The sequence below is a fragment of the Mesocricetus auratus genome, unplaced genomic scaffold, assembly GCF_017639785.1.
Source record: "Mesocricetus auratus isolate SY011 unplaced genomic scaffold, BCM_Maur_2.0 Super-Scaffold_15014, whole genome shotgun sequence".
NCBI classification, from domain to species: Eukaryota; Metazoa; Chordata; class Mammalia; order Rodentia; family Cricetidae; genus Mesocricetus; species Mesocricetus auratus.
Window position 1 is genome coordinate 35,385,639 of NW_024429186.1, and position 19,858 is coordinate 35,405,496.

A 19,858-nucleotide genomic window follows, 5' to 3' on the forward strand; every position below is an offset into this window, starting at 1 on the left:
CAATCCGTCGCAGTAGTCATTACCTTTACTGTGCGCCGGAAGGAAGCTCTACCAGAGCATTGGGAATTATGGCGGCGGTAGATATCCGAGGTAATTTATGTTACGCTCTCCCCAACCCCCAGGTTGTGGTTTGCTGGGTGTTTATAGCTCACCGAGGTCAGCTTCATACCCTTTTGTGAGGTCTCTCAAGTTCTTTTGAGTGGCTTCTGAACAATCTAAGACTTTAATTTGACGAAAAATTGTCGGGTTTTCCCGGATTCCGACGAAGAATCGTAACGGAGGAGTTAGAAGCAGTTTTGGCCTTTTCTACCACACTGCTGGGGCGTTATATCGGGGCGCAGGGATAGCTTTTGGGAAGAGAGAAGTGGAATAAAATAAGGACTTATCCTACTAATGCCCTGACAGAAATCCCCAATCTTCGTATTAATGTTTTAATTTTTAGCTTGTAAACCTTTCATTTACCATTCAGTAGTTATCTTTGGCGGGCTGTAGCGGTGTTGTCATTTTCATTGAGTCAGAGATTAGATAAATTTGAGATGCAACCTCTTCATTGCTTCTTGTTCTTCGGCAGCATGTTCGTTTTGTTTGTATGTATTTCGTTTTTCTTCTTGACAATTTTATACATGCATATAATGTATTTTGATCATATGCACCACCAATTACCGTCTTTTATCTTTCCAACCTCTTCTTCCCAACAACTTCATCATCTACGTGTGTGTGTGTTGAGTTTAATTAATTAGGGTTACTTGAATGAGCATGTTTCATTTTTTTTAAAGTGTTTGAGATACCTTTTGTTATCTTAGGTGAACTGAGGTTCCAGCTAGCTTGTGTATAGTAGTGGTCGTCAGTATATATGGGTCACATTTTTTTTTTTTTTTTGGTTTTTCGAGACAGGGTTTCTCTGTGGCTTTGGAGGCTGTCGTAGAACTCGCTCTGTAGACCAGGCTGGCCTCGAACTCACAGAGAACCGCCTGCCTCTGCCTCCCGAGTGCTGGGATTAAAGGCGTGCGCCACTAACGCCCGGCTATGGGTCACATTTTTACCTGCTTGTCTTCCCTTGTGAAGAGTTTCAAGTTTCTAAGATTGCTGAGTACTACGCTGACAGCTGTTCACCACGCCGTCTTGGTATTAAATGAACATGAAAGAGAAAAATGTAGTTCATTATACCATACTTGATTATTTAGCATTTTCAGTATTTTACTTATCTGGGTTTGTTAGCATCACTGTAATGTGTTTGATGTTTAGAGGGAAGACAGAGGTGCGGGGATAGTGAGAAGATGTGGAAAGATAAATTAGAGAAGTATTGTAGGCTAGGGTAAGGTTTACCTCCTCTGAGTAAGACAGGAAGCTACTGTAGAGTTTTGGTCAATGGGGATGGCATGTTCTGTCTCTCTTTTAATTTATGTATTTATTTTTTAGGTTATTTTCACTGCTGAGAGTAGTGTAGGAAGGCAAGGGTAGAGTTTAAAAAACCAGGATGATGCCGGGTGTTGGTGGGGCACACCTTTAATCCCAGCACTCGGGAGGGAGAGGCAGGCAGATCTCTGTGAGTTTGAGACCAGCCTGGACTACCAAGCGAGTTCCAGGACAGCCTCCAAAGCCACAGAGAAACCCTGTCTCGAGAAAAAAAAAAAAAAAAAAAAACAGGATGACTTTTCTGGAATGGATGAAAATTGTAGATAGCTTGGGAAAAGGTGATAACTGCACTAGTGAGAAGTGAATGAATCTGCTTGATTTGTTAGCAGTTCTATTTATAACGTGTGACCACAGGTTATCTTGAAGTGGGTCAAATACACTTTTTTTTTTCAGTCAGAGACTATACTTTTCATTCCAGGTATTTTGTAGTTAAATGTCCTTGGATATATGAGGCTATTTAAACTGATGGATAAAGATCTGTGGTTAATCGAGTAAATCATACTTGCCTTGGCCTTAAGTCATGAATTGTAAGCATTTGATGAGTATTTTCTTGATGAATAAAAACTCACAACTTAATGGGAACACATTTTTTCTGTGTTTATGGTTATGATATGAGAATTATTAATAACATATTAAAATTGCCATGAGAGGGGAGACAAGACGACCTCTCCCACTGTCACAGTTAACATTTATTGAGTTACAGTGTGCCAAGCATTTAGCACACATAATGTTGTATGTGTGATTAGTTAATAGATATAAGCATGAAATGATTATGCCTGATAAATAATATAAAGATAATACATAAGAAACATTTTTAAGGAAAAAAAAGTCAATTTCCTAAAATAGCTAAATAAAAAAATGCCTGTTTTACAGTAAATAAAATTGTTAGTAGAAGTAGAGAATTTAAATCTTAATTATGGCTCCCCTATGTTGATTTTAATTAGAAAAAATATATATTTTTCTGAAAACATTATTTCCTGTTTTTATAATTTTGGCTATGACTTTATCCATATATATCTATATATATATATATATACACACATATATATGTACAAACACTCATACATATATATGGAGAGAGAGTGAGAGAGAGTTGGTATTATTTTGTTAACATACATCATCTGCTTGTCTCCTTTATTTTAAAACACATAAAGCACAATTTATTATTTTTTATTTTTTTACATGTAGCAACTTTTTTTTACATTTGGTTGATTTTGCATGGGATTACTTGTCACCTTGAGTTAGATCTGACTTCTTCAGAGGTGCCCAGAGTAGCTGTATAGAAGAGGTGAAGCTTTTCAACCAGTATTCATGTTTATAACTTAACTCTAGTGGTGTTTAGTAGGCACTGATCTTAAACATCATCACCTAGTAGTCAGTGCACAATAAAACTCACTAGTTATAGAAAACTAATTCACCATGTCTTTTGAGACAGGATCATATATAGCCCAAGCTGGCCTCAGTCTCTTGATCCTCCTGTCTTAGCCTCCCAGAGTGCTATGGCCTGAAGGTCTTCATCACAATTTTTAGATCTAACCATGTCTTTTTGAAAATTAAGATTTAATTTGACTCTGGAGCTGAAACATTATGGCTGTAAAAAGGGACATCATTAACCTCTTGTCTGTAGTAGAATCTCCCTAACATTCCTTGCTTGCCAATGGAAGGATTTGTAAACAATGGTTGTGGGTGTGTTTGTAAAATTTTGTATCAGTTGTCAGCATTTAAAAACTTTGGATTTCTAATCTTTAAAAAGATCTGTCTAGATCTTAAATCTTAACACTTCTTTATCCAATCAAACTATTCAAAATTAAAAAATATAAACAATATTTTTTATCTTTGTACCTTTTTGTATGAGTTTTCTCTGCTGGGAAATAGTTTACTCTTCTTCACTCTGAGTCTCCTTTTTTTTTTTTTTTTTTTTTTTTTTGGTTTTTTGAGACAAGGTTTCTCTGTGGCTTTGGAGGCTGTCCTGGAACTTTCTCTGTAGACCAGGCTGGCCTCAAACTCACAAAGATCCGCTTGCCTCTGCCTCCCGAGTGCTGGGATTAAAGGCGTGCACCACCAACGCCCGGCTGAGTCTCTCTTCTTTAACACTGTAAAAACCACGTCCTGCTTCAGGAAAAATAATTTGCATTTCCTCCATAAAGTGTTTTGTTCCCCTATTGTGCTTTTGTGATTAATTTGTCTCTAACGTTACTATAGTCCTTACTGTGTTCCTTTTTCATATTTCCCTCTTCTGTTAAGAGTACATAGGCTTGGGGTGGAGAGAAGATGGCTCAGTGTTAAAGGCTAGGCTCACAACCAAAAATAAAAGAGTACATAGGACAGAACCTATGTCATTAATTTACAACACATAGTAGATATTCACTGGATTAGGTTTTTTACCGTTTCTAATTCTTTTATTTCTTTCCTATAGATAATCTGTTGGGAATCTCTTGGGTTGACAGCTCTTGGATCCCCATTTTGAACAGTGGTAGTGTCCTGGATTACTTTTCAGAAAGAAGCAATCCTTTTTATGACAGGACATGTAATAATGAAGTGGTCAAGATGCAGAGGCTAACATTAGAGCACTTGAAGTAAGTTTTAAGAAGGAAGCACCTTTGCCAAGTATAGATTTTGCAGTGATCTATCATTTTGCCTGTGTGTGGTGATTGGTGACTGTCACAGTTGACTCTTTGGAAAACCAAAAGTTTTAGGCTGGGGAGATGGCTCAGTGGTCTTACAGAGTTTAATTTCTGTATTTTAAATAGCTGTTGCTATGAGTAACTATAACTGTTGAAGGTAACTTATTGTAGTTTTAAGCATAATCTTACTAAACCAAATTTAAACTCATGAATTTTTATAAATGTATAAATTTGTTTAAAAACCACATTTTAATCTATATATCAAATGTCTGGAAAAATAGCTGGTTTTATTCAATAGCCAACTTTTAACATTAATCATAAGCAATTTTTGTTCCCTTTTTATACTGCTGTTGCAATCTCTTTGGTAATTTAAGTGTCCTACAGAGTTTTAGGAATCATTCAAAGATCTCTGTATGTCTCTATTTCAGTCAGATGGTTGGAGTTGAATACATCCTTTTACATGCTCAAGAGCCCATTCTTTTCATCATTAGAAAGCAACAGCGGCAGTCCCCTGCTCAAGGTAAAAACGTGCAAAACACCACAATTCATTTACTTCTGACCTGTGTACTTTATTTTGTTTTTAAATAAGGGATTTTGGCATATCATTTAGGAACTGGTATGTCACTCCTTGTTTGTTTGTTTGTTTGTTTGCATCAAGTTCCGTAAACTACATATATGTCCAGTACTTGTTAGGGGTGTACTCATCAGACTGAGTATCTATTGTACTTATGGCCAGAAGCTGCCTAGTAAGGATACACAACTAGACAAATCACAGGAAAAGACATTGTAGGACTCCACATCTTCTGAGGATCCATACTAAATGTGCCTTCTAGTCAGCATGAGATGAAGCCATACATACATACATGCATACATACATACATGCATACATACATACATACATACATACATACATACATACATACATATTTCTACTCCAGGAAGCCATTTGAAATTCTGAACATAAGGGGTTTTTTTGAGGACTGATTACCTAGGGATTTTCTACCCACTAGAATTGAAGGCTTCCGGTAGGAACCAGTTTTCACCTGAATTCATGGTGTATATTTTGGTTGGGCAGGCAGTATATCAAAAATTCTGGTAGTACTGCAAGTCAGATAGATAGTTCGTTCCCCTCTTCCTGTGAGCACAGTTGAGTTCCCACTGGGCCTTGAGCCTCCCGAATAACTTTCATTTCTTGGTCTCTGAGTTAATACTTTGTAAAATACATGGCCTATATAGTTTTATTAAATTCATAGAGTGTCCACTGAGTATCTGTAAGTGACACATTCAACCAAAAATCTTACCTGGGTTTTAGTACCAAATGAATATTTGCTTAAGAAACAACATTGAAGAGTAAATATGTCCAGATTGATTTTTGAACTAGAGAGCTAAGGCATGTACTTTAGCAATGACTGGTACTTCAAGACACCTTGGGATCAAGCCAAGATTTTGCAGAGTGTCTCATTGAAGAAGAGATTATTCAAAGTAGAAACTAGGGTGGTATTGTTGAGAGACATTATTCAAGTAGATGCTCTACATAATGATACTTGGAGAACATTCTTTTCCTTGGATCCTTTCAATATCAGAGAATCACTTGCCAAAGAAGTTACAATTCAGAATCCAAATCTTATTTCAGAATGAAAGGTCTAGAGTCTCTATAGAGAAAAGGAGATCTGTGGATAATGAGCAAGGCTTCTTGAGAACACTCAGGATATAGTAATGACACAAGATGGTATCAAGCTCAGTAGTAGTTATCTTTGTCCTTAGGGCTCAGTCCTGGGACTCAGAGGCAAATGTAATGTATCAGATATCTTCACTCTAGTCTCTAAACCTCTCATGTTCTTCAGTCTTACATCTTAGTTTGGTTGACTGACAGCATTGACATTGCTTAGTACACTGAGATGTGCTATGTATACCTATACATGAACTTAGTTAGACTCACATTTTAATAATCTTAAGATGCACTGAACTCATTAAACTTGATTCAGATGTGCCTGGGGTTTGAGAAGCTCTGCCCTGCTGTGGGTAAGAATTGGTATACGTTTTCTGCGAAGGGCAGAGAATAAACTTTTTAGACTTTGTGAATGGAACTACTCAGCTGTTAACATAGGTAACATATAAACGAACAGTGTGTGTGACTGCATACTTGTAGAGAAATTGCCATACCTTCCCTTACAGTTCCGTATATACAAGATGTATTTATGAGCATTTTCTCCTGCTGTTTTAGTTATCCCACTGGCTGATTACTATATCATTGCTGGAGTCATCTATCAGGCACCAGACTTGGGATCAGTTATAAACTCCAGAGTGGTATGTGTCTTCACCTACCTTCACATCTACCTACGTCCCTCCCTCCCTCGCTTGCCCCCTCCCTCGCTCCCTCCCTCGCTCCCTTCCTCCTTCCCTGTCTTCCTTCCCTCCCCTTCCTTCACCTCTCCTCCCCTCTACCTCCCTCTCCCCCTTCTTCCTTTTTTTCTCTTAAGACAGTAGCCTTGGACTCATGTACCTAAAGATGACCTCAAATCCCTGGTCCTCCTGCCTCCATCTCCCAAGTCCTGGGATTCCAGATATGTGCCGCACACCTAGTTTGTTTGTTTATTTGTTTTTGTTTTTTTCATTCTTTGAACATTAAAGCAGACTTCTAATTTAGATATCCTGCTCTGAGACTAAAGTAGGAGTTCTTCTATTTTGTGTAAGCTGGTATGAAATGTTGACTGTTGGAGGGTTTTGAGCACTGATACTCTGGGTCAAATCAGTGCTAATATATAGATTCTGAAGAGCTGCAGGCTCCACATCATTAGTAACATGCATGAAAACCCTTGGAAAAAGAACTGTACTATGCTTTTGTTCCCCTTTTTATTATTCCCTCAACAATATATTGTAACAGCTGTCTGTATAGTGCTTATTTTATGTTAGGTCTTGTGAGTGATCTAGAGATGATTTAAGGAATATTGGCGAGAGTTCATAGTTTACCCAGAAATGCTAATTATAAGGAATGTGAGTGTGGAATAATTCCTTGCAAATACCAGGGTGATTACAACTCCAGTTAAATGGTAATGTAAATTCTGAAAACAGGAAATTTTTATCTTTGCATATGTAATATTTTATATTTACTTAGGACGTTTTACCTCATGAGAGATTTAGAATCTGTTGATTTTTGTTTTGTTTTACAAGCTTACTGCAGTGCATGGTATTCAGTCAGCTTTTGATGAAGCTATGTCATACTGTCGATATCATCCTTCCAAAGGGTATTGGTGGCACTTTAAAGATCATGAAGAGCAAGGTAAGTAAAGTGCCTCGGCTCTCCGAAACAGTGTGATACTCTGAAGATGCAGCTCCAGAGATTGTGATGTTACCGAGACAGGTTTTAGTTTCTCATATGATAGTATTACTGCCCCTGTGTTTATGTCATAGGTGCAGTAATAGTAACATCAGAACAGTTGTTTTGCCCATGAGGTCACATGTCCATAAATTTTATAAGGAAGATATAAAGTTTTAAATTTTTTGGAACATAAAGAGGAGAAACCTTGGTGATGATTGAGCAAAGGTATTTTTTTACTTCTTAGCTTGTCTTGGAATTTGAAGCTGTTCAGCTCTGTAGTCTTTAAAGTCAGAAGATGAGATACTATTCTTGGTGTCTTTTCTTCAGATGGCCAGACTATGTTCCCTCCCTTCTTCCCCTTTCTTCCCCCCTCCCCCTCTCATTGTGTTAAGGATTAAACCTTGGGCCTTAGGCATGCTAGACAAGCACTTTACTTCCAAATTATATCCCTAGTTGATTAGGTTCTTTGCTGGCTGTCTTTTGACAGTGTGTGTGAATGTGTGATATTCATGTAAGCTGCATGCATTATTGTGTATCACAGCATATGTGTGGATATCAGAGGACAACTCTGGAATTGGTTTTCTACATCCACCTGTGGTGATATTTTGTTTGTGATCTAAGAAATAAAACTTGCCTGATGATCAGAGTGCGGAGCTAAGCTACAAGTTAGCCATAGAGACCAGGTAGTGGTGGCACACACCTTTAATCTCAGCACTCGGGAGGCAGAGGCAGAAGGGTTTCTGTGAGTTCAAGGCCACCCTGGGATACACTAGATTGATCCAGTCTCAAAGAGAAACAGAGCTAGCACTTTGGATCCCATGCCTTTAATTCTAGCACTAGGGAGGTGGAGACAGGAGTGATGTGGCTGGGCAGAGAGAAGAATATAAGGCAGTCTGAGGCTTCATAGAAACAGCATTCAGTCTGACGATTCCCAGGGACAAGATCCCTCATTTGATCTGAGGATTCAGTAGAGGTAAGAACTAGTGAGTGGCTGGCTGCTCTGCTTCTCTGATCTTTCAGCATTTATCGCTGTATCTGACTCTGGGTTTTTTTTAATTAAAACCAATTAGAATTTGTGCTACATCTACCTTTTTTGTGTCTTTTGGGGATTAAACTCAGGTTTCTAGGCTTGTTTGCCCCTAGGTCACTTTCTGATTCTTTGATGTTAGCATCTGTCATGACACTAGGTCCTTTAGTTCCCATGGATGCTGATTGACGGCTGGTTTTTTGGCATGTTTTTACTAAAAACCTCTGTCCAGAATTGTGTCTATATCAGTGTATTTTCTTTCTTTCCTTCTTTTTTTTTTTTGAGAATAATTAAAGTGTAGGAAAAAAATGGCCTTTACATAGAATTCAGAATTGTGTAGTAGCCTTTATGATAAGGTACTTTGATTCTTTATATTGGGTGTAGGTAGTACTGTTTGATGTAGGAAAGTGAGCCTTAATGGAGTAAAGTTGACCCAGGGGCAATTGTACCCTCCTTATGAGTCTAGAGCATGGTCACTTGGAATCCTTCATGTAGAGACAGTCCCTACATCCATTCTCTACCCCTGTTCCCCCTGCCAGAGAAAATGCCAAATGTGAATAACTTCAGAATTTCTTCATATTCTCTTTTATGCTTGCATCATCTTGTTTTGTAATTCTTCCCCTCAATACAATGTTTAGGTTTTTTCTTAGACAGAGAATGGGAATGAATAAATGAATGTGTTTTAGAAATCTCTCCATCGGGAGCCAAGGCTGTCCTTGACCCCTTAATTCTTCTGGCCTTATCCTCCCAGGTGCTAAGATGAACAGAGATATGGATTACCATACTTGGCTAATTGCAATCTTTTGAGACAGATCTTATGTAGTCTAGGTAGGTCAACCTTGAGCACAGTCACTAAAATCTGTCTTTTCTATTTGTTCTTAGTAGATTATACAGAAAAGAACCATTGAGTTACACTTAAAATACTCAAAAGTAATTTCAGTTGAATAACATGGATTATGATTTAGGTAATTATGAAGAATTACACACGGAAACCGAAATATCTTTAAGAGACAGGTGTGTCCGCTTTTTAAATGTTAGAATTTAACATCCTTTATAAAGGAGAGTTAGTAACTCCTTTTATGTATTTGCTGTGTTGTAATTGAAGAATTGTCTTAATAAAGATGTCATTAACATAATGGTTTGAGTATGTTCACTATGTTGATTTGGATTTTGTATTTTAACAGATAAAGTCAAACCTAAAGCCAAAAGGAAAGAAGAACCAAGCTCTATTTTTCAGAGACAGCGTGTGGATGCTTTACTCGTCGACCTCAGACAAAAATTCCCACCCAAATTTGTTCAGGTAATGAGAATGTGTTGTGCATTTTTAATTAGAAAGTCTTTTAGGTGTGATTTAAAAATGTTGGTTTTCCTTATTAGCTAACAAATTACTCCTGAATGAGAGGAAAAGTTTAAAAAGACTTAGTGTAGATAATGAATAAAAGGAATGGATTCAGCAGTGTCTCAGTTCCTTATTGAATCTGTATGAGCACTGAGGTCTGTGTTTGGATAATATTCTCTTCATAAGGTTGCTGAAAGCATAATTGGTTATAACAAACCTAGAATATGAAACTCATGCTTTCTCTTCTACGTGCTGCATTTCCGGCCTGATATATAACGTATGTAGGCTCTTAAATGGTTAACGGGTGAAGACTTAGCAGAAGTAGAAGAAAGTGGTAGAGGGCTTGGCATGATTAAGAGAGGTAGCAGAGGTAGTAGTAGAGTTCTCTTATAACTATGTTAGAGATTTGTGATGCCACCTCATGATTTAGGAGTAGTCTAGTAGCAGATCCCCCTGCCATTCTGCCACGTGAGCTTTTGAAGTGAAGCAGCTGAGAAGTGGAGTGTATGACCATGGTAGTGTCATGGTTAGTGTCAGTTATTCTGGACCTTTACAGAAATGTGTACTCTCACAGGCATGATTATTGTTGTTGAGGAGGATTTGAGGGAATCTTAAAGGTAGTTTTAAGTTAATTGAGTTCTTTTTTTTTTTTTAACACCATAAAATGACTTTAGAACAAGTCTCTTCTTCCCCTGTCTGACTCTGAAATAGTGAAGAATGTTACGATAATGGTTGTATGATAGTAAAGAGACACAGGTTGGAATATGAGCTCAGAAAGCTAGCTTAGAGAAATTTCATGAACTGTTCTTGAAGGTAGAACAATGGAAAACATGAGTTAGATGTGTGTGGTATGTGCTGGCAAACTGCTCTGGGCTGTTTGAGGTGAGGTATGTTCATCATTTATTCTTTGAGTTCACCATCTCTACTGCATAGCCTGAGGGAAGTACATCTGGATCTGTGCTGTCCAGTACATTAACCACTAGACATACATGATTCTTGAGCACTGCAAACACAGCTCATTCAGGCTGAGTTGTGATGTAAGTGTACAGTTCATATTCAGGGCATACCGGGGATGGAGAGACGGATCAGTGAGTAAAGAGTCACTACTGCTCTTTCAGATGACCTAAGCTTAGTTTCCAGCACCCACATCATAACTGCCTGTAACTCCAGTTCAGTGGGGTCAGATACTGTCTTCTGACCTCCATGGGTATCTACACATGTACATACAAGAGTACTGGCTGATCTTCAAAGGACCTGGGATTGATCCCATCACCCATGTGGCAGCTCACAAACATCCAATAATCTCGTCTGGCCTCTGCAAGTACCATACATACATATATGTGGTTCATAGACATACATGTAAACAAAACATACACATATAATTAAAAAGAAAAAAACCTTGCACCAAAAAAGTAAGATTAATTTTTAAAGTATCAGTTATATAGTTTATAGATAGGCTTGGAGGGTCCCCTCAAAATTATTTGTTTGTTTGTTTTGTGTGTATGGTTTTTCTTGTGTACCACATGTGTACGTGGCTCTTTTGGAGGACAGAAGCGGGCATTGAATGCTCTTGAACAGACAGTTGTGAGCCTTTATGTGGGTGCTGGGGATCAAGTTTGTAAGAGCAGCCAGTGCTCACAGCTGCTAAGCCATCTAGTGACAGAGACTAGACACTGTAGAAACTTAAAGACACCCTTAATACAAGAAAACTTTACCTTGTACATAGTTATAGCAATTAAAATAAATACATAAAAGTAGAGGGACTAATTTAAAAGTAAACACATATGACCCCAGTGCTCATCTTTTGTATCTTCTACCTCTCTGTTATGTGAGCAAACCAACTATACCCATTATAGCATCTCAATGAGGTTTTTCTTTTAAAGTTAGGTAGCAATAGATACATGAGAATTGCTGTTTTTTGAACTCAGTATTTGTTTTAGCCTTTCAACGGTCAAAAGCTAAATAGTGAAGCAAGTATATCCAGCTCTTTAATAGATGCAGGAAAAGATGGCTTCTCTGGAACTACTAGGATTCCTCCTTGGGCCTAGAAAAGCAGGTACTATCCAGAGTTGCCCAGCTGCTTGGAGCTCAGCATATGCTTCTACTTAGACATGGTATTAAATAGTTGGGCTTCTTATGCCTAAGTGCATTTTTTTCTATAGTACTATTAGCACAGGTAATGTATGAGATGTCTTCATGAATCTTTGAAGCCTCTTTTCCATGTCTTAATTCTTGGTACTGCTGATGTTACACTGATACTAATGTGAGGATGGAGGCTCAGATCCTTATGTCTTTTATGATGAATTTCTTTTCAGTGGGTTTTGTTTTTGATCTGGAAGCTGCTAGGGCACTATAGGATATGGCTTCAGTTAGATTTACCTTAGGACTGTTTGATTACATTTGATTAAAGACATTCCTGTTCTGTTTACCCTTCTCATAGCATTGTCGGTTAGTTGGTCGGCAGTATTCACTAGGAAAGATTAGTCAGTGTGTGCTGGTACCTATGATACCAGTTCAAGTGGTTCAGAACTATAGTATAAAAATCTCAAAATTTTCATTGCCCTCAATGTTACTCTATTTCTTCTTCAGACATATTTAAATCTTGATATGTTCATGATATGTGGCTTTGTTGTGGGGTGTCTGTGACTACCTCCATGTTTGGTAATTTGTTAAAAAGATATTTATGTGGTTTTACTTGGTAGAGATGTATTACTGTGTCATATAATAAGAATATACAGCCAAGGATTGGAGAGATGGCTCAGTGGCTAAGAGAACTTGCTCCTCTCACGGAGGATCCAGGTTGAATTCCCAGCACCCATGTGGCAGGTCACAACTGTCTGTAACTCTCTAGTTCCAGAGGACGCCAATGTCCTGGTTTTGATTCTGCGGCATCAGGTGTGCGTGTAGTGCAAAGACATACGCTCAGGCAAAGCACTGCTATGTGTTATAGTCAGGTCCTAGGGGAAAAGGCACAGTAAAGTCTGGACGGGTCTGTGTTCTGTATGCAGGTTTCCTTGCTCTTTCCCTTCATCTTCACAGGCTATAGAGCATGAATTTCTACCTCAACAATAAAAATGTACCAATATATGAATATTTCTGCCTGGGAAAATTTTTAGAAACTTAGAACTAAATCTCTTTTAGAGATAGTTTATCCTATACTGATGCTTTTGTCAAGCATTTAACAAAATCCCAAGGTCTCTAAAGGAAGCAGATCTTTGGCATAAATTACATTATTTGTGTAGCCTATGGATAGTGAACCAGTGTTACGAGGTCCAGAATGGCCTCCCACAATTCAAGTTTATAAATACCAGCCAGGGGTCAGCCTTGGAAATAGACCACTTTGTGGTGTAATTTTTTTCAGTGTTGTGGGTTGAACCCAAGGCCTTGGAGGAGCTACATCCTCAGCACCTCCCCCATTTTTTTAAAAAAAAATTAACATTAACTTATTGGTAGGGTAGTTCTTTTGGGAGGGGACATGCATATGTCATGATACATGGAAATGGAGGAGGTTATAGGACAACTTGCGGGAGCAGATTTTCTCCTTCTCTCATGTAGGTTCCAGGGTTCAAACTCAGGTCAGGCTTGGTGGTAGGTGCATTTTGCTTTATTCATTTAGCAGTTTTATTTGCCTTCTTAATTTTTTATTTTTGTGATGTGATCTCACTTAGTCTCCCAGGCTGGCCTTGAACTTTCACTGTAGTGCAGGTAGACTATGAACATGTGATCCTACTGTCTCAGCTGAGTAGCAGGGATCACCACAACCACTGCAAGAAGCCTTTCTTAGAATGGCAGTGCCAGGCTTTCTGTGATGACCTCTTTCTGTGCAGTGAATAATAAAGAGCCCTGATTGGTCTTGTTAAATGTAAACATTCACAGAACTCGGAGGTGGAGTATGTAAGTGTACCATTGACAGTTCCAATGTGGAGCAGTTGATTCCAGAAAAACTTGTTGTCTTTTGTAAAGTGGATAGGTAAGAAGGCTTAAGGAAGGTACCTTTGTTCACAAGGACATTTAGAAAATACATGACAGGGCCAGGAGAGTTGGCTCAGGACTTAAGAGCCATTGGCTGCCTTTCCATAGGACTTGGGTTCAATCTACAGCACTCATATTGTGGCTCAGAGCCAATTTTAACTCCAGTTCCAGGGGATTGAGACCCTCTTCTGGCCTTGGTGGGCACCATGCATACGTGTGGTAACAGACATACATGCAAACAAAACACTGCTACACAAAAACTTAATAAAATTTAAAAAAAATGACCGTGTAACATTAGGATGAAGAGGTTACTTTTTCTTATGGGATAATAGATGTGCATAGATACTTTTAATGTGCGTATGTTGATAGAAGTATGCCAAGATATGTCTAGAAGTATATTGGATTGGTATTAGTGTCCCATTGTTTTGTCAGTCTGTTTTAACTTATCATGCACAGTTCTTGGTTGAGAGTAAGAAGTTGTCTGTGAGCTTCGGGGGAGAATGTATTTAGTAACAGGACAGAGAAATGACAAAGCCCTATTTAAAAAAAAAAAAGCACTGTTGTACAGTAGAGGATCTGACAATGCCTTTGATTTGTAATGTTTTCCAACACTCTTTCTTTTGTTTTTCATTTGTTTATTTCATTCTCACCCCCACAGCCATTTAGCCTCAAATAAACACACAGAGAGTTATTATATAAACTGTTTGGCCAGTGGCTTAGGCTTCTTATTGCTAGCTCTCTCCTAATTATTAACCCATTTCTATTAAACTGTGTATTGCCGCGAGGCTGTGGCTTACCTGTAATGCTCCAGCATGCTACTCCTTTTGGCCACTACATGGCATCTCCCTGGTGTCCTCTCTCTGAGTCCTCTCCCCAGAATTCTCATCTGGTATTCCCACCTATACTTGTTTTTTTGTTTTGCTTTGTTTTTTAATTTAAATTAGAAACAAGCTTGCTTCACATGTTAATCCCAGCTCCCTGTCCCACCCCTCTTCCACCAACCCCCCACCACCCCCCAGGTCCCCTCAACCCCCATTCCATTCCGCAGGGAGGGTGAGGCCCTCCATGGGGGATCTCCAGAGTCTCATTTCATTCAAGGCAGGGCCTAGGCCCTTCCCTAAGAGTCCAGGCTGAGAGAGCATCCCTCATTGTGGGATGGGCACCCAAAGTCCATTTGTATGCCAGGGATAAATACTGATTTACTACCCAAGCCCCCGTAGATTGCCTAGGTCTCCTCACTGACACTCACTTTCAAGGGGCCTGGATCAGTCCCATGCTGGCCTCTCAGCCGTCAGTCTGGGGTTCAAGAGCTCCTTCTTGTTCAGGTCAGCTGTATCTGTGGGTTTTACCTGGTCTTGACCCCTTTGCTCATGACTCCTCCTTCTCTGTCACTGGGTTCCAGGAGTTCAGTTCAGTGTTTAGCTGTGGTGTCTGCCTCTGCTTCCATCAGACACTGGATGAAGGTTCTAGGAAGGCATTTAAGGTAGTCTCTCCACTATTGCTTAGTTTGCCAGTTGGTGTCATCCCCAATCAGTGTTTTATTCATCGATCAATAAGAGAAACATATATACAGAAGAACGTACCCCATCATCTCCGCTTTTCTGTCTAAATAGAAAAGTTTTAACTTCAACATAGTAAAATTGTATATAACAAAACAGTTATCAAGCAAGAACTATAGTTAACAATATTTAGTCTATTAACATTTGGCAAAATTTAAGATATTCTGTCATCTATCCTATCTTTGTGAGTCTAAAGTTTTATGTGTAACCTTTCTTTTACCATAACTGTCTTCAACTCCATCAAAGACCTCAGAAGGATAATATATAAACTCTAAAATTGGCAGAGACATCTTGCTGCCTGAACAGTCACACAAAGTTATTTTGTAATGTTGAGGCATCCATCTTCAGCCCACAGGCCTAGAGGGTCTGGCAGACTTTTCAGCGAAGCAGGAAATTTGAAACTGTCCCCACCTGTACTAGCAGTTCGTCAGTCATTCTTCTCTGTGTTCTGCAGAATGTCTGGCATACTCTTCCATGAAGCATGAACCTGGAAGGGCTGTCCCATCTTGTTTTGCCAAGTTCAGCAGTCACTTTCCTGTGGGTCCTGCATTTTTAGTTTATACAGCATACAGTCAAACAGTCCAGGCAAGAGCAATTTCTTGCCCAGATGGTTAGTCTTGCCATGTCGAAGGCAAACTCCATAATGAGTTTCATCAATGCCCACCTTCTTCTCTGACTTAATTGGTGTTGCCAGGAGCAGTTGTGTCTCTTTGTCTTGAGAAACCCTAATAAACCTTTTTTTTTTTTTTTTTTTTTTTTGATTTTCGAGGCAGGGTTTCTCCGAGGCTTTTGGAGGCTATCCTGGAACTAGCTCTTGTAGACCAGGCTGGCCTCGAACTCACAGAGATCCGCCTGCCTCTGCCTCCCGAGTGCTGGGATTAAAGGCGTGCGCCACCAACGCCTGGCCTAATAAACCATTTTAAATGCCATATTGTGTAGGTCTTTGAAAGGTTTTGAAGAATGCCTATTCATTTGAAATATAACTCTGTATATACAATCTAGAAAACCTAGCCAGTGTAACTGTAAGTTTTGACTATATAGGTGACTATAATGTGTACATTTTAAAAGAACTGTGTAAACACAATGTCTAAACAAGAGTAGAAATATACATACAACAAAATTGACCTTAAATTTGTATCAATAAACCAAAATCCATACTAATCAAGTATATATTTCTTTATTAGAATCCTTTTTTTTTCCTTTAGAAAGAATTAACTGTGATCGTTAACCATTTCTAACTAACCCCATTTAAATGAAACCAAACCTTTATAAACAATATTGGGAATTTGGGAGTAGTTCTCTCCAAACTGCTTCCTGCTGTTTGGGGGTACTGCCAATAGCATGGGGATCCTGAAAAAACCTGGAAAGCTGGCCAAATCCTGGCAGCAGTAGTCTGAGGCTACATCTTTTCAGATGTTTTGGATGTTGGATCACCTGGGCCACTGCTTCAGGGGCCTTGCTTGATCAAACCATATTAGTCTGGAAGAAATCCACAGCTTTTCATTTTCTGTGGAAACAAAAGCAGAACTTCTTTTCCATTTTGAAGTCAAGGTATTTTCAAAATTTGTGTTGCATGAATCCAGCAGCATTTATAATCAGATGTCTTGTAGCAGCTGTTGCTCCTTCCTCAGCAGTCAAACAATTTAAAGACAACACAATAACATACAGTATCCAGACTCTGTGTATTTTCCAGATAAATGTGGCTTTTTAAAATTACTCTATTCTTTCACTTTTCGGTTTTTTAAGACAGAGTTTTTCTGTGTAACTTTGGTTGTCCTGGAATTCACTCTGTAGACCAGGCTGACCTTTAAATCACAGAGATCTGCCTGCCTCTGGAGTATTTGGATTAAAGGCGTGTGCCACCATCCACAGCTACTCTATTTCTTTTTTAGGACTTTTTCTATCCTTTTTCTTTTCTCTCCCAAGCCTACGTATAGTTTTAAACACGCTGTAAAACGTTTAGGGGTTTCTTTTTCCCTCTGAATCTGTCTTTACGGTATATCTCTATCTTTTATCTGCTAAGCATTATGACTAAGATTAAAGCAGCTGGCCCCACCCTATTCCTTGGCTTTCTGAGAGTAGCTTCATGGTGGAGTACTGGTGGGAGCCATGTTTATTGCCACAACTCTGGAATTTCTAGATCCACGCCACCACCAAGAAGCATGCTCGCTAGCTGCTCATAAACACCATTTAATTGTTTGGTGCAGTTTTTGCCACTAATGCTGAGTCAGGAAGCCTCTCTTAAAGAAGCCACGAGCCTCTGCTTGCCTCTAGCAAACAGTGCCCACCAGAGAAAATGCTGCTACCAAGAAGCCGTGCTTGACTTTGTTCTCTTGTTTTTAAAATTCCTTCTTAAGCTTTTGTCAGGTTTTATGTGGAAATTCTTGCCCCATGTTGAGGGTAAGAATTGTTTATTTATCTTAGTGTGGATATGTTCCATTATGTGGGTTCTTAGGGATCAGACTCAGGTAGTAGATGGTCAGACTTTGGTGGCTAAGCCATCTCCCAGGCCCCTAAAGTTTCATTTTTAATAATATACTTCTTAAGATCATTTTTTAAAAATTATGTGTTGTGTATGTGAATACAGTACTTAAAGGAGCCAAAAGAGGGTACCTGATCCCCATGAACTGGAGTTCCACACGGTTGTAAGCTGCCCTATGTGGGTGCTGGAACCAAATTTAGTTCCTCTGCAAGAGCAGTATGTGATGTTAAACCACTGATCGAGCTGCGTTGGAGAGGTGACTCAGCTGCTTTTTAGAGGATCTAGGTTTTGTTCCCATCACCCACTTAAAACAGCTCACAACCGTCTGTAACTCTAGTTCCAAAGGATTTGACCTCCTCTTCTGGTTTCCTTGGGCACCAGGCATGCACAAGGTAATCAGACAAATATGCAGGCAAAATACCCATACATATAAAAATAAATTACTCTTTGGGGGGAGAGAAAGCTTTTCCTGTCTTTGTTTCCATGCCTGCCATACTAAATATCAAAGGCTTTATCCACAGAATTCACTCTGTAGACAGGTTGCCCTCAAGCTCACAGAGGTCCATCTGCCTCTGCCTCCCAAGTGTTGGTATTAAACCACTCCTGGCTTCATTATCCTTCTTATAGTTCATATCCTCTAAGCAGGTAAGCCTCTGAAGGTTTGGTGGCTCTTTTATTTCTTTTTATTGGATTCTACATGACTACTCTTTTTATTGTAGTATTTATGGGAGGGCACACAGCTTGTTAGATGCACATCATTTTTATGACTGACTTCTGGTTTTAAATTTGTGTCTTTTTCCGAAATGAAGGGTATAAAGGATAGAAAAATGACAAACCACTTTTTATGGTATGTGAATGGTAATTGTCCTTTATGAAGTCATTTTACAATGCAGTTACATAAGTGTGTCATTTAAGACCATAAGACCCAAAAGAAACATTATTAACTTGACTTTTCCTTCTCCTTCTTCCATTTTTTTTATTTTTCAAATCCTAGCAAAAGTCTGGAGAAAAGCCTGTCCCAGGTATGGTTCATCTGCTGTTCTTAGTAAAGAAGTTATGGAAGTAAGACCAAGCAGCTCGTAATGTCCTAACAGCACTGGCATGTGAAACGAGCTGTGGTTTTTTTGTTCTTTTAGGCTGTCCCATTATAGTTTGCCACCCCTAACCTCTGAACTCCTGAATTGCCAACACTTAGTGTTTTTGTGGTAGCAATACTAGCATTTAAAAATAGAGTTTAGGTAGATATAATGGGAAGAGCAAAGAAACCACTGTGACTTGATGTTAGCTGTCTGCTAAGTTGCCATAGAATCAATTTTTGTGACTTGTTCACACTTGATGTCTTATTTTAATACCACATGTTAGTCTAGCATTATAAATTTCTTTGAGTTAATGAATTTTTATGTTTATAAATGAATTTTAAAATATATTTGCCTGGGGAATCAACTAAATATTCAACTTTATAAGTAATTAAAAATGAATTTAAAAGAGTAAGCCATTGATACTAACCACTGTTTAAATTTATGTCTTCCTTCTACCTTCATTTGTTTTGTCAAAATGCCTGCCTTTGATGTCTAGTGGATCAGACAAAGAAAGAGGCAGAGCCTCTCCCAGAAACTGTGAAGTCTGAGGAGAAGGAGAGTGCAAAGAATGTTCAGCAGACTGTGAGCACCAAAGGTCCCCCTGAGAAACGAATGAGACTTCAGTGAATAGTGGACAAGAAAGAAGCTGGCAGGTTCCTTGTCAGTTACTGTACCTCAGCACCATGGGAGGTTCTTGAGTCTTAAAATACTATGGACGCCCTCTCATTTGTATGGAATGCACTTGTTATTTACAAAAGGACATTCTCCCTACCATGATTTCTATGTGCATATTTCTTATGTATCTTTTGTAACCTTTCCTCTACTGGACATGAGCAGTGTACCTAACTCACAGATAAACTAGTATATATCTTTAAAAACAATAAAGTTATTTGTATATATTACTCATCATGCCTTTTCCTTGTCTCAGAGAGGATAAATGTTAATGCAATAACTAAACATGCCTTGTAGTAATATTCCTCTGTATTACAATAATACATTTTTTGAATAATTGAAAGGTAAAGGAAAACTCTCATTGATATC

General features: G+C 38.7%; 1 protein-coding gene across 1 annotated transcript; it reads left to right on the forward strand.

Annotated features, from left to right (window-relative positions):
• On the forward strand, positions 1-19,719 carry Med6 (mediator complex subunit 6). The gene is made up of 8 exons (XM_005072710.4): positions 1-90; positions 3,833-3,992; positions 4,469-4,560; positions 6,265-6,347; positions 7,212-7,320; positions 9,571-9,686; positions 18,733-18,760; positions 19,314-19,719. Exons 1-8 carry the CDS (start codon positions 69-71, stop codon positions 19,442-19,444), a joined length of 741 nt encoding a protein of 246 aa, XP_005072767.1. The 5' UTR covers positions 1-68; the 3' UTR covers positions 19,445-19,719.
• The last annotated feature ends 139 nt before the right edge of the window (positions 19,720-19,858 follow it).